Source organism: Lepidochelys kempii, chromosome 14, assembly GCF_965140285.1.
Source record: "Lepidochelys kempii isolate rLepKem1 chromosome 14, rLepKem1.hap1, whole genome shotgun sequence".
In the NCBI taxonomy this organism is placed as follows: Eukaryota; Metazoa; Chordata; order Testudines; family Cheloniidae; genus Lepidochelys; species Lepidochelys kempii.
Genome location: NC_136393.1, coordinates 40,076,588 through 40,091,847, shown reverse-complemented (window position 1 = coordinate 40,091,847; position 15,260 = coordinate 40,076,588). Strand labels below are relative to the sequence as shown.

Genomic DNA, 15,260 nt, shown 5'->3' with positions numbered 1-15,260 from the left:
GTAGGACCATGCTACCTGCAGCAGAAACAGGTCCAACTTGGCTAAAAATGGTATTTCAAGCGGTCTCACATGTAAAACCAACCTGATAGCTTTCTTTAACAGTGTAACAAGCCTACAAGCGGTAGATGTAGAGCTTGCCTTTGGTAAGGCTTTTGATACTGTCTCCCATGACCTTCTCATAAACAAACTGTGGAAATGAAACCTAGATGGACATAACGATAAATAAGATGGGCACAATGAGTGGGGTTCTCCAGGGATCAGTTCTGGATATGTTTCTATTCAAAATCTTAATGATTGAGATAATGGCATAGACGGTACACTTACAAAGTTTGTTAAAATTTAAGGTCTAGAAAACATGACCTATGAGGGCAGATTGAAAAAGGATAACAGGTTCCAAGTATGTACCAATAAAGTAGCATCTTTTTACAAAAACTGTTTCTTACAATCTGTACCCAGCGTTAACTGCTACAAGTAGCACATTTCTACAGGTAGCAATTTCACATACCCTGGGATGCAAGAGGCTGCTACCTGTAGGCACTTGCTACGTCAGGTAGCAGTGTCCTACAATAGCCCTTCCTTACAATCCACAGGGATCGGTAAGTGCTGGCGGTAGCGGAGTGCTCTCCTACACTACACCATAGGATGCATCCGATGAAGTGAGCTGTAGCTCAGGAAACCTGATGCTCAGATAAATTGGTTAGTCTCTAAGGTGCCACAAGTCCTCCTTTTCTTTTTGCGCATACAGACTAACAGGGCTGCTACCCTGAAACCTACACTACACCGCCCCCCATTAGTCTCCTCCGTCTCCCCCGCCATTGTCCCACTCCAGGGGCGCTTGCTCTCCCGCAGCTGGATCAGTTCTTACCTGCAGGCTCCGGCTCAGGGGTTGGTGGCAGCAGAGCCGGGGGCTGCCCCCGGGGCTGGTTCCAGCCCCCGCAGAAAGTCCCTTGGGGGCGGGGGGGGGGGTGGCTGATGAGTGCAGGTCTCTCCCAGCACAGACCCGCCAGGGAGCAGCAGCGGCTCAGCCCCGGCTCCAGGCTCACAATGGAGGCGGCAACAACTTCAAACAGCTCGGATTAGAAGCAGCTGCAATGCAGGAGCCGCGGTCTCTCATCCCTGTCATTACAGTTATTCATTATTATGATTATTTGCAAAGCAGAAGCACCTAGGAGCACATATCTCTGCCTCCCCACTGCAAACACCAGACACAACCCACAGCTCTCAGCTGATCCAGCCCCTTCCTGTGCCCCTTGATACCAAGCCGGGCTGCAGCCCTCCCTGGGGCTGGGTGGGACAGGCTGGAAGCAATACCCAGAGCATCTGGCTGCAGAGATTAGGGGTTCCCTGGGGGAAAGTGGTGTATGACAAGAACTACAGCCCCCGACATCCCCCTGCTCACCCCCACAGGCTTCAGAACAATCAGATCCTCCCAAGGGGGTGGGGGTGGAGAGCTGTGCAGGAATCCGAGCATGCTTAGTAACATCTGCTGAAGCCTGCTGCCCTCACCTGCTCTCCGAATCTGCTCCCTGCTATACATGGGAGCTAAAGGGGGAGAGGAGAGATGCGCAGAATTTGTTCAGGGGGCAAGAAGGTGAAATAGGTGGAGTGCTTAATTGTCCCAGGGCTTGCCAGGGCTGAGCCCTGGCACCTCTGGGCTGGGCAGTTCACAGCCCCGGCACCTCTGGGCTGGGCAGTTCAGAGCCCTGGCACCTCTGGGCTGGGCAGTTCACAGACCTGATGAGGTTCAATAAGGATAAGTGCAGGGTCCTGCACTTAGGACAGAAGAACCCAATGCACAGCTACAGACTAGGGACCGAATGGCTAGGCAGCAGTTCTGCGGAAAAGGACCTAGGGGTGACAGTGGACGAGAAGCTGGATATGAGCCAGCAGTGTGCCCTTGTTACCAAGAAGGCCAATGGCATTTTGGGATGTATAAGTAGGGGCATAGCGAGCAGATCGAGGGACGTGATCGTCCCCCTCTATTCGACATTGGTGAGGCCTCATCTGGAGTACTGTGTCCAGTTTTGGGTCCCACACTACAAGAAGGATGTGGATAAATTGGAGAGAGTCCAGCGAAGGGCAACAAAAATGATTAGGGGTCTGGAACACATGACTTATGAGGAGAGGCTGAGGGAACTGGGATTGTTTAGTCTGCGGAAGAGAAGAATGAGGGGGGATTTGATAGCTGCTTTCAACTACCTGAGAGGTGGTTCCAGAGAGGATGGTTCTAGACTATTCTCAGTGGTGGAAGAGGACAGGACAAGGAGTAATGGTCTCAAGTTGCAGTGGGGGAGGTTTAGATTGGATATTAGGAAAAACTTTTTCACTAGGAGGGTGGTGAAACACTGGAATGCGTTGCCTAGGGAGGTGGTGGAATCTCCTTCCTTAGAAGTTTTTAAGGTCAGGCTTGACAAAGCCCTGGCTGGGATGATTAAATTGGGTATGGGTCCTGCTTTTGAGCAGGGGGTTGGACTAGATGACCTCCTGAGGTCCCTTCCAACCCTGATATTCTATGATTCTATGATCCGGCACCTCTGGGCTGGGCAGTTCAGAGCCCCAGCACCTTTGGGCTGGGCAGTTCTGAGCCCCGTCACCTCTGGGCTTGGCAGTTCAGAGTCCCGGCACCTCTGGGCTGGGCAGTTCAGAGCCCCGGCACCTCTGGGCTGGGCAGTTCAGAGCCCCGGCACCTCTGGGCTGGGCAGTTCAGAGCCCCGGCACCTCTGGGCTGGGCAGTTCAGAGCCCCGGCACCTCTCGGCTGGGCAGTTCAGAGCCCCGGCACCTCTCGGCTGGGCCGTTCACAGCCCTGGCACCTCTTGGCTGGGCAGTTCACAGCCCCGGCACCTCTGGACTTTCTGGTTTCAGCCTTGCCTCCCCAGACGCCCGCAGCCACACTCCCTGTGTTCGTCCCTCTTAACAATAACCCCCATGACTCCATGTAAGTCCCTGCACTGTTCCTGCATCCTCTGCCCAGCTTCTCATCCGAGGGCCCTCCTCCACAGTGCACCCCTCCGTGAGAAGGGTTGGGGAGAGAGAGCCTGTCTGTGCTGGACAGGCAGAGAGACAGGAAGCCCCTGAGTTAATAACACGCATGAGCTGCCACCTGCTCACTTTACAAATAAATTAACAGAAAGATCACACCAGGTCTGTTCAGACAGAGATGGCAATAGACACCACTGATAAAATTCTGGCCCCACTGAACTTGATGGGAGTTTTTAAACCGGCTTCAAGGGAGCCAGGATTTTACTCCAGATTACCAATCTGTTAGAGCTAAATTTTAGCAACTCAGCCAGGCTGCCTTTCAGATTGTCCACAGATTGAGTGTTCCACAGATAAGTGCTTTTGTGAACCTACCTCTAACCAGTACACCACACTGTCTTCCCAGAGCCAGGGATAGCATTCCCGATCTCCCGTTTTCTACTGCCACGGCTGATGCTGCTGGGTGTATCTATTTTCCAAATATCCATGTGAGGCTATGGCATGTTTCAGGAGGTGAGTGATGACACAGACCCCTTCACAGAAAATCCCTGCAGCTGATTGGTTATGGTGTCACAGCTAAATATGTCTGGTTGCTCTTGGTGCTGTTACTTTTGATAGTTTGTCCAGAAACATTGGGCTCCTTAACTGGGACCTCAGCACTGTTAAAGCAGATGAACTTCCCAAATGCATGGAACACATGATAGTCAAATGATACCAGGGTGTATGTGGGGAATGGGCATCAACCATGGGTCTTGCTGGGTGGTTCTTCATTTATCTGTGGTATTCGCCTCTGGCAGTGAGAGTCGGGTAAATACTTTGAACCCTATTCCTACCTGTTGGGGCTGGGCAAATCTGGGGCTGGAAATTTGGCTCCAGGATGAACCCCCCAGCAGGCCCCTGAAAATCCCCTACCTGAGTTGTCTCCACTGCAGCCACTGGGAGGAAGGGACAGTTGGGAGCTAAACATGAACGTTATGCTGCCACCTGTTGGGGTGAGAACGGGTTTTGGGGGACTTCAGAAGGGGCTTTCAGGGTTACAGTGACCAGCCAGCTTTCACGGAACATGGTACATTTATTTTAGGACAAAAACATTACAGAGAACACATATCATAAAACAACCACCAGTCTGCATGCATGCTAGCTTATCAGCCGTCTTCCACAGGGCGACCCTCTTAGGTTTCCAGTCCTTCCAGCAGGGTTTTGCCCTCTTGGCTACTAACTCATAATGAGGTATTTCAATCAGCTCAGGCTGGCCCTTTATACCACATGCTCCTTCTTTGACTCCTGGGCCTCTTGAACCTGGTCTGAGCCAGTCTATGCAATTCATCCCAGGAAGTGGTGCTGCTCTTGGGCTGTTTAACTGCCCTGGGATCTTCAGTAATTAACCACCACTGGATTTAGTTCTTGGAGAAGCTCAGTTATCCTCCCCCATGGGGCAATCATATAATCCCTACTTCCCAGAGGTACATATAACATTTAGAGATACAAAATGCCGATGGCACATATCATTGCAATAGTCTTTTAGGTTTCCATACTTCCAAGGTCTTGCATCTGTCACAGAGGGTGTTAGACTAAAGGCATCTCCTTTGGTCTCCTGCCGCAGGATTAACTAAAAGCAATTCTTTCTTTCATCAGCCTCGGGATCTGAGTACCTGCGGTATTAATTCGATTGGAAATCGATGATCCAAAAAAACCCGGAAACAATACCATGATCAACTCCGTCTACGTTTAGTGAAGTTAGAATAGTTTTAGCCTCAGTTATATGTTTGTTTAATCTACATATTTGCTTGATTATATTTTCTAATAAAACCCATGCAAAGTACACAGCACTCACTTGTTTTTTTTCAAATTGCAACATGGTCCAGAAACACAAAGAAGAAGGTAAATTAGCTGAGTTCTCTGACAGCTGCATGGCCCTCTCCTGAAATTAAACCTTTAGCCCTCACAAGAGACGTCAGCAGAAGGGCTGGGGAGTGATTCCTCCTCAGGAAGGAAACTGAACAGGTCTGGGGAACTTCTCCCCTGGCCCTAGAGCCCAAAAATGAAGGAAATTCCTGGGGGACCAGGACAGACCAGGAATGTTTTATTAGACATTTATTTGGGCAAAAAAGTAACCTACTGAGGTAAAAACATCAAAGAGACATAAAGACTCCCTGAAACTTGAAACAGACCCATGAGACCCCGTCTCTCCCACCCTCTGTCCACAGAGGAGGGGAGAATCCCTTCCCAGGAAGCTATTTCAGGCATAATCCCCTGCCTGAAACATGGACAAGGGACTCAAGCTAACTCAGGAAAGCCGTCCCCCCAACAGAGAGAGCTGGGAAGGGACAGGAGAGTATCAGAGAATAATACAATACAGTAATAATAATAATAATAACAACAATAATAATGACATTTTCCCTCTCTTGGCACCTCTGTCCTCCTGAGCCACTGACCACACCATGATCAGCGACCCCTAACGCCTTCACACGGAGGTGGGCATCTGCTATTATCCCCATTGTAGAGATGGGAGGAACGGACCCACAGAGAGGAAAGGAAGTGAATGGACCAAGGTCGCACAAGGGGACACTAGCAGAATTGGGTATTGAATCCAAGAGCCCTGACTGCCAGGCTCTCTACCCTCACTCCACTCAGATTTGAGACTAGATCCCAGGAGTCCAGAGAACCAATAGCCCCTGCTCTACTACACCATACTGCCCACACCGAAACAGCAAAATCCTTTTGGGGGAATGTATTCCTATGAGTTCTCCGGTCTCTGTCCCCTGCCTCCCTGCAGCTGCAGAGACGTCAAATAAATTGAGCATCACTGACATCTTGTCACTTCAGATCAGCAGCTCTTGGTGTTTTATAACTAATTGTAAGCAGTTGTAAGGAGGACACAAGAAGTAATTCTTCCCCTCTATTCCATGCTGATTAGGCCCCAACTGGGCGCCACATTTCAGGAAAGATGTGGACAAATTCGAGAAAGTCCAGAGAAGAGCAACAAAAATGATTAAAGGTCTAGAAAACATGACCTATGAGGGAAGACTGAAAACATTGGGTTTGTTTAGTTTGGAAAAGAAAAGACTGAGAAGGGACATGAGAACAGGTTTCAAGCTTAAAAGGTTGTTACAAGGAGGAGGGAGAAAAATTGTTCTTCTTAACCTCTGAGGATGGGACACGAAGCAATTGGGCTTAAATTGCAGCAAGGGAGGTTTAGGTTGGACATTAGGAAAAACTTCCTAACTGTCAGGGTGGTTAAGCACTGGACTAAATTGCCTCGGAAGGTTGTGAAATCTCCATTACTGTCTAACCTGTTCTTAAAGATCTCCAAACACCTGTCAGGGATGGTTTAGAGATAATACTTGGTACTGCCATGAGTGCAGGGGACTGGACTAAATGACTTCTTGAGGTCACTTCCAGTCCTATGATTCTATAAACTACAGTCCTGCAGGGCCCCTCGCACAGAAATGTATCCCCACTGATACACCTGCTCCCCCCAGACCCTGAAATGACTCATCTACCAAGTACCCAGTGTTTCTTCCTCCCCTTTCCCTCACCGACCACCCTCCACTGAAACCCAGACCAGTCACCAGTCTGCTTCCCCTGCCCAGACCATCCTCAGATGAAACATGCTTCCAGAGGGCTCAGATCCATTGCCCCACAGGAAGAGCTCCCAAAACCTTCTATGCTGTGTGCACTTTCTGGTGGGACTTCAGCGAATCCTTCCCCTTGTAGCTTTTTCCACAAACAGAACATTTATAGGGTGTCTCTGCTGAATGGATTCTCTGATGTCTAAGGACTCCCCAGCTCTGACTGAAGCTTTTCCCACATTCAGAGCAGTTATAGGGCTTCTCTCCTGTGTGGATTCGTCGATGTCTAATAAGTTGGGAGCTGTTACTAAACCTTTTCCCGCAGTCGGGGCATTTATAGGATCTCTCTCCAATGTGGATTCTTTGATGTACGATGAGGCTGAATCTTTGTTTAAAGCTTTTCCCACAGTCGGGGCATTTATAGGGTGTCTCTCCTGTGTGGATTCTCTGGTGCGAAACCAGGTTTGAGCTCTGAGTGAAGCTTTTCCCGCACTCGGGGCATTTATAGGGCGTCTCTCCTGTGTGGAGTCTCCGGTGTTTACTAAGGTCTGAGCTCCGCTTGAAGCTCTTCCCGCAGTCGGGGCACGTATAGGGTCTCTCCCCTGTGTGGATTCGTCTATGTGAAATAAGGGATGAGAAATTAGCAAAGCATTTTCCACACTCAAGGCAGCTATAGGGCCTGTCTCCTGTGTGGACTGAGCGATGGGAAATAATGTCTGAGTTCAGCGTGAAGCTTTCCCCGCAGTCAGGGCATTTATAGGGTCTCTCTCTCGTGTGGATTCTCTGATGTACCAGGAGATTTGATATCTGAGCGAAGCTTTTCCCACACTCTGGGCAGTTATACAGTTTCTCTTTCGTGTGGACTCGTGGTTGGACCATGATTTCACTAGGATCCTCCAAACTTCTCCCTTGGCAAGTAGATTCATCCTTTCTCTTCCTTTGCTGGTTGCTCTTCTGCCTCTCTGACCTGCGCTGAGTCTCACCGCCTTCTTCTTGCTCAGGACTCAAGGAAACATCCCCTTTGGATTTTCCCGATACTGTCCCACATGGTTCCACTTGCTCAGGACCTTCCTGCTGTGGATTCTCCTCCTGTTTCTCACCCCCCGTCCCATCACCTGCTGGGAAAGAGAATCCAGACATGAAACGTTCTCTCTGCCATGGAGAAAGGAACCCTCAAAAAGGGGAATGGGAAAGGGGGGAACAAACCAAAATAACTGCTGGGGAGACTGAAAAATCAGGAGCCAAATCCCTCGCCAGAAGAGTGGAGGGGACCAATTTTGCCTCCACAGCCAATCTGAACACTTAATGGCAAGGGAGCGACTGCCTGGCCTCAGGGTGGATGGGAAGCCATAAGCAATACCTGCTGTGAGGATACGATACCTGCTGAGGACTTGGGTGAGATGAGGCAGAATACTGGGGCGTGTACAAAGCCTTTATGGGAATCCCAGCCACTCACTCCAGTGACAGATAATTTCTGCATCCGTTTCACCAACTCCTCACCTGTGTTCATGTTTTAAGGATCTCCCTTTCCTCAAAGCCCTGGAGATTTGAGATTCACAGCTCTGCCTCTGGTTCCAGATAGGAAATCACATTACCTTTGGGAAACTGGAAAAATCTGCTCCACTGAAAGAGAAACAGGTGAGACCAGTTAGTTGGAGACAGCATCATTTACAGATGTCTCGAGTGGGTGGGAAAATATTCCTGGAGACCCTTAGTGGGGTCAGATGGTTCCTGAGAGATGGGCGGGTCCCACTGTAGACAATTTAGGGAGCGCCACACACTGGGGGATGTTCTGACTCTGGCATGGAAGTTGTGCCACCTCTTACACCTTTCTGAACCTGCCAAGACCAAAGCCCTATCCTGGCATGGACCCAATCCTGGGAAGAGAGGGACACGCAAAATCTGTGCACCTTGGTTTAAAAACACAGCGAAGTACATACACCCCATCTGCCCCATTCCCTCCTACTTTAATATTGCTCTTAAACCAGAAAGTTTGGTCTCAGGAAACAGTTTCCAAAAGAAGCCCATGTAGAATGCAAGGAGCACAGGACACGCTGTCTTGAAAACTACCTAAGGCAGGGTTCAAACACACAGTGCATGGGTCAGGGTCCATAACCACAGTATACCCCTGTCACTGCCTGGAAAGCCTCTGGCTTCAACCGTGCCCAGATCTTGCTGCACATGTGAATTTCACTCTGCTAAGTGCCTCACTTTGGCACATGCTGACCTGAAGTTCCAGACTCTAATGTTAATAACTTTTTCAATATGGCTTTCCTGAAAGGGCACTAGGTGCCATGTGCAAGCTGAGATAAACCCCAGGTGACTGCGATCAATTTGAGGAGGGGTTAGTGCCCTAGGTGTGCAAAGAAACATGGTAGCTGAATGAGACTTGGGGGGGTTTTCAGTAAAATATTGCTTTTTCAGGGGGGTTACTCAGGAAATCCTTGCTCAAATGATCCCAGATTTGAACATTATCACTACCCCAGTGCCCGAATGAGGCTCAGAAAATGTCAAGACAATCTGCAGATTGATTGTATCGCTCTCAGAATATAGTAGAGCCTCAGAGTTATGAACAGCAAAGTTATGAATAGACCAGTCAACCACACACCTCATCTGGAACTGGAAGCACACAATCAGATAGCAGCAGAGACCAAAAAAAAAAGGGAAATACAATACAGTGCTGTGTTAAATGTAAATTACTAAAAAAATAAAGGGAAAGCAGCATTTTTCTTTTGCATAGTAAAGTTTCAAAACTGTATTAAAGTCAATGTTCAGTTGTAAACTTTTGAAAGAATAACCACAATGTTTTGTTCAGAGTTTCGAACAACTTCTGCTCCCGAGGTGTTTGTAACTCTGAGGTTCTACCATAGTCCACTGTTAAACAGAAAATGACGCTTTATCTTAACTACAGCAGAATTGTCGGTCTGCTATATTTCGGGTTAGTCGCATTCAATTTTCATTTTGTTACAATTCTGATGGATAATACTGATGTTTATTTTAAAGCACATTTTTAGATTTTTATCTATTTACATTTTTGCAGTGGTATGAAATGGGGTGGGGGGGAGGTGGCCAGGCAATTATTTAAAGACAGCAGATATTCAGATTCCAAAATGTAAAGCTTTCAAAACCGCTAAATTGTCAGCATCACAGGTCAGAACAGACATAGTAAATATCCTTCAATCAACAAATCAAGCCTTGTTTTACTGTACATTCACTAGTCTGTTTGTAACGAGCCTAATTCAAAAGGCTACGTCACTGGATTTTTCACTCTAATAAGTTTTCAAACTGCATTTTTCTTACTTTGGCTATTTGTAAATTTTGAGTATTATTGAGGGAAATATTTTTTCATTGGTTTGTGTCTGTGAAATAGATGTTTACTGACATTTATCAATAAATATGCAAGTCTTCCACCCCTAGCTATGTTGCTGTATAAAGGGGGAAAGAGATGGGCCCTGTTGTGGAATAGGGGATAGAAGCCATGTAACACCTCCCTGTCCCATCACCCCCTCTCCAGCCACTTCCCTGTATCCACCCTCATACTGTGTCAGCCAGGATGTCCACAAAGCAAAAGACACCCCTGCAGCAGCCAGTCTCAGAGCCTATGTCAACTGCGCTATGAGGCTAAATATAGCAGTGTAGACATTCCAACTCAGACTAGAGCCCATGCTCTGAAACCTGGTGAGAGGGGAGGGCCTCAGCCCGAGCCTGAATGTCTACACCATGGGGAGCCCTGGAGTGTGAGCCCCAGTAGGTTGTCACAGGCTCTCAGACTCACTGCTGCAGGCATTTTTTGTGTGTGTAGACACACCCTGTGAGTCCAATCTGTCTCTTCCTACCATGCTGGCACCCCCGTGCCATCCCCCACCCATTCCACACTCAGAACAGCCCCCAGAGCCCTTGCAGACGGTCCCATGTACCTTTCTTTTTCTCCGTCTGAGCTTGGTCCAGCTACAGTTATCTCAGGGTCCTGGCAAGCTCGTCTCTGGGGAGCGCTCTTAGCCAAGCTGTATACAAAAGAAGAGACTTGACTGCAATGCTGGAAAAATGTCTGGTGACTTCCCCACAGTACAGACTTGGCCCCAGACCTGAAGAAGAGCCCTGTGCAGCTCCAGCTCTTCTCTCTCCCCAACAGAAGTTGGTCCAATAAAAGATATCCCCTCCCCCACCTTGGCTCTCTAAACCCATAAAGACTTTCCCCAAATGCTAGAAAGGAACCCAACCAAAGGAGCCGCTCTAGGGGATCCCCCCAGCAGCGCTGAGGCCAGGCAGAGGCAGGAACTGGCTTTTCCTCTCCCTGCTCCTCCCCTTGTCCCAGGGAAGTCAATCTGCCCGGGGTGCTGCAGGGAATGGGGCTGGGCAGGGCTGGGAGCCGGGAACCTCCCTCCCCACTGATTGCTCCTGCTGCCCCTGCCAGTCTCTGCCCCTGTCTCCCTCCTGCCCCCTCGGGCTGGGAGACTCGGTCCCTGGCCCGGCCCGGCCCGGTCGCTCTCCCGGCGCTGGCTCGGCTCCTGCAGGCGCTCAGGGGGGCAGAGCCTGGGGGGGTCAGGGAGGGCGGCAGCTCCGGGACTCGCAGACCCCCGCCCCCCCGGGAGCAGAGCTGGGGCGAGGAGGGGCCGTTGGTGCAGAGTCACTTTCCTGCCCGGCCCCAGCCCTTCCCCGGGTCTCTCCCCTCACCTGCAGGCTCCGGCTCAGGGGCTGGTGTCGGCAGAGTCCGGGGCTGCCCAGGGGCTGGTTCCAGCCCCCGGAGAAAGTCCCCCCGGCTGGGCACAGGGGGCGCTGGGGAAGGGCTCTCCCCGCACAGACCCCGCTGGGCAGCGGCAGCGGCTCAGCCTGTCTCACAATGGAGGTAGCAGGCGCAGCTTCTTCCAGCAGCGGTGATCACTGACCGGCCAGGAGCCGCGCACTGTCTTGTCTTCTGCTGCGATCTCTGGGATTGTGGCAGCCTCTGGGAGCCCTAAACTCTGGCTGCTGCCAGCACCGGATGCAACCGCTCTCAGCTGAGCCAGCCGTTTCCTGTGCCCGTGGATACCAACCCGGGCGGCAGCAGCCTTCCTTCGGGACCAGCTGTAACAAAGCCTAGAGCATCTCTTGGCAGGGAAAGAGGGGGCGGGGGGAAACGAGGGTGTGAAATAGATTTAATAATTTTATTAAGATGATGTTAAAATTTTAAAAAATGGTACAGAGTTTAAGCATAGAAGTTTCTGGTTATCAAGGAATAACATACCGATTATCAGGGGGTGCGAAGTTCCGTTTAGGATTTAGGATCGGGTGGCGTAAGGAATATATAATCTGCAGTCTCCCCGATTGGGGGTAAAAGGTTAACGGGTCAAAGTACAGACACTGAGATAGGAGGGTATGCTGTTCATATAACTGCTGTGGTCAGGCGTGGAGTACAATGAGTGGGTACGATGATGAGGGTGGATTTACCCTCATGTGGGGAGGATTAATGTTCAGTGAGTTTATGGTTTCAGTTCATATGGAAAAAGTCTCTCGGCCCCTTTCTCATAGTTGATGCACGATGTCGCTCCGGCTCACCCCTCCTGGTACTGTTGGTGGCCGGTGATGTGTTCGATGTAGATGTCCCTGGACCATCGGATGGTGTCTGAGACCATGAGGCACCGCATAAGCTGTGCATAGTAGCGTTGACCAATCCCACAGGTCTGCAGCACACACTCGTTGCAGGGGTCCCAGGCACCCAGGGCTCCGACAATCGGCATCCATCTGCACCTTGTAGCCGTTCGTTCTCAGGGTGTAGGCAAGGGGGGCGTATTTTTCCAGCTTACGAGCTTGGGCTTCGCGGAAGGCCGGGATCCTGTTCTCAAAGGAGACCGTGATGTTGACGAGGATGATCTTTTTCTGGGCCTCATTGGTGATGACCACATCAGATTGCAGCTGGCTTTTGGTTCTGGGGATGGCACAGTTCACGGCGACCTCCCCCAGATGCAGTGCGATGGCTTTCACGAGGCGGTTCTGGATGGCACTGTGGTGTAGCTGCCAGGCTCTGGAGTGGGGCTTGCAGCTGCACAGGACGTGGGGCAGGGTCTCGTTGGAGTAGCCGCACTTCCTGCAACGTTTGTCTCGGTTCCTGTGGCAGACGGCTCCATTGAGCGGGACACAGTTGAGCCGGGCACGGTGGATGAACCGCCAGTCGGTGAAATGGGTGAAGCCGCCCCCGGTGAGGAAGTGGTTGCTGGCATCCCACTTGCTGGTCAGTTGAAGGCTTTACCCTGGTCCAGTTTACGCTTCACGGTTTCCATGTACAGTGAGTGGATGGCTGCCTTCAGGGTCCTCTCCAGCATGCCCCTGGTGCTCGGGGTGATGATGGTGTTGTCGTCGGACCTGATCTGTGGCACCAGGACTCCCAGCTCCTGGCGCTCCTCGCACCAGTCCCAGCAGCAGCCAATGCGCTTCCCCAGGTGACGCATGGCATTGCGAGCGTGGGACCACAATGAAGCGATGTTGCGCCCATCCCGTCTGAATTCGCCATCCAGGGAGCTGTTCAGGAAGGTGGCAATGTCTTGGTTGGAGGGGGCTCTGCCGATCCGCTTCTTTGTCATGTCATGGAGGGCATTCGCTGCGATGTTCCTCGCCATAGCGTCAGGACACGTCAGCAGGCGGAAGGCATGGGTGATCACCACAATATCGCACAGGTCGCCCATGTGGGAGACGTTGGCACTGTCATGCCTGTGGGCAAAGTAGACTAGCTCGTTGCTGGCTGTCTGGGGAAGGAACAGCCACTTCTTCACCAGCTGCCAGATGATCTTGTCTGCCTTGTTGAGGGGCACCTTCCCCACGGCAGATCCCCTTAGGACGAACGAGATGCGGGGGATCAGGAAAGTGTTCAGGGCATTTATCTTCTGCCACGGTGCCAGCAGGGAGGAGTCGATCTGGTGGCGTCCTGCAAGATCTCCTGGATGGTGTCCTCGGGTGTCTGCCGGACATGGAAACCCGTTGGCGTGCGGAGGTGCTGGTATGGCTGCCCCTCTGCCCGGGGAATGACAGACTCGCCCTAGATCTGGAACCCCATCGTCTGCACCGAGTCCCTTTTGCTGCCATCGATGTGGAGAGTTGCACACTTCTTTGCATTGAAGCGGAGCCCCATCCAGTTGGCAGTTCGACTGGTGGCATTTAGCATACCTTGGAGACTCTTGGGGTCATCCGCAGTTAGGACCAGGTCACCTGCGTAAGCCAGGACGCTCACCCTCTCACCATGGAGATTGAAGCCATCTGTGCCATTGGAGATCGCTTGCAGCAACAGCTCCATGGTGAGGTTAAAGATGATGGGGCTGAGGGGACAGCCCCGCTTAACTCTGCTCCGGATCGGGATCTCGGCGGTCTCCCCTTCGACCAAGCGAATGGTGGTGCTGCATCCCTCACACACCTCTCAGATCACATGAAGGAAGTTGAGGGTGTGAAATATACTAAAGCCCCGTTAGGAACCTCCCCCATCTGCCTTCAGGCCTGGCAGGCTGCAAATTAACATCCATGTTTCACTTCAGCTCTTCCCAGCCCTCCCCCGGGCGAAATTTGATCCTTTCCCCCTCGGAGATCTGGAAAAGTCACATTTGCTCAGGCTGCTGCCCTCTCTGGCCATGGGAATCTGCTCCCTGCTCTAAGAGGAGGGGTGGGTAGGTGGGGTAAAGGAGGAAACCACCCTGAGATAAGGAGGGGCAGAGGGGGGGAAAGTTGCCACACATGGGATGTGCCATCTGCAGTGGCAGCCGACATAAATTGTGGGCAAAGGCGGATTACGGTTTTGTGAGGCCCTGAGTCAGAGCAAGTGGGGTCCCCTCCCCACCCCTCTGCTTGCTGTCCCCACCCCCACCCCTGGAGCTCTTGCTGGGTGAAATGGGGTTGGGGTGCAGGGGCTTGCCCTGCCCCACCTGCCAGGCACTCCTGCTGGGGAGCGGAATCCGGGCACAGGGGCTTCCCCGACTCCCCGGAAGGAGTGCTGGGTGGGTGGAGCTGGGCAAGCCCCTCCAGCCCAACCTTGCTCCCCAGGAGGAGTACCGGGCAGGCAGAGCAGGTTGGGGTGTGGGGGTGCCCATTTTTCCAGGACCCTCAATTGGCCATGTTCCCTGGGCACAGGCCCCGTTGGCCCAGTGGCTAATCCACCACTGGTTGTGGGGGGCAGGCAGAGGGGCTTGTGTTTCTCCCAGGAGGGTTCATCTCAGCCACCCTGGGCTATGGTGTTAAAGGAACAGTGTAGGTAAAATTTGTCATCATTTTCATGTATATTTTTGGTGTTTAAAAGAGGTGTGGGTTTGATTTGTTTTTTTTGTTTTTTTTTTGGCAAGTTATGTGAATGTGACATGCCTGCTCTGGGCCTTATAGCAGCTCAGAAATTGGCTGGAGCTGCTCTTGTGACTTTCATAGGATCATAGAATATCAGGGTTGGAAGGGACCTCAGGAGGTCATCTAATCCAACCCCCTGCTCAAAGCAGGATCAATCCCCAAGTAAATCATCCCAGCCAGGGCTTTGTCAAGCCTGACCTTAAAAACTTCTAAGGAAGGAGATTCCACCACCTCCCTAGGTAACCCATTCCAGTGTTTCACCACCCTCCTAGTGAAAAAGTTTTTCCTAATATCCAACCTAAACCTCCCCCACTGCAACTTGAGACCATTGCTCCTTCTTCTGTCATCTGGTACCACTGAGAACAGTCTAGATCCATCCTCTTTGGAACCCCCTTTCAGGGAGTTGAAAGCAGCTA

General features: G+C 51.3%; 1 protein-coding gene across 1 annotated transcript in view; it reads right to left on the bottom strand.

Annotated features, from left to right (window-relative positions):
- LOC140904638 (uncharacterized) overlaps positions 1 to 11,564 on the bottom strand; it is an 819,798-nt gene extending 808,234 nt beyond the window's left edge. The window contains 5 exon segments of the mRNA XM_078848368.1: positions 866 to 1,070; positions 6,649 to 7,667; positions 8,050 to 8,172; positions 10,467 to 10,553; positions 11,224 to 11,564. Of these exon segments, the coding sequence (XP_078704494.1) occupies positions 866 to 1,070; positions 6,649 to 7,667; positions 8,050 to 8,059 (1,234 nt within the window). The 5' untranslated portion in view covers positions 8,060 to 8,172; positions 10,467 to 10,553; positions 11,224 to 11,564.
- Positions 11,565 to 15,260: the final 3,696 nt, after the last annotated feature.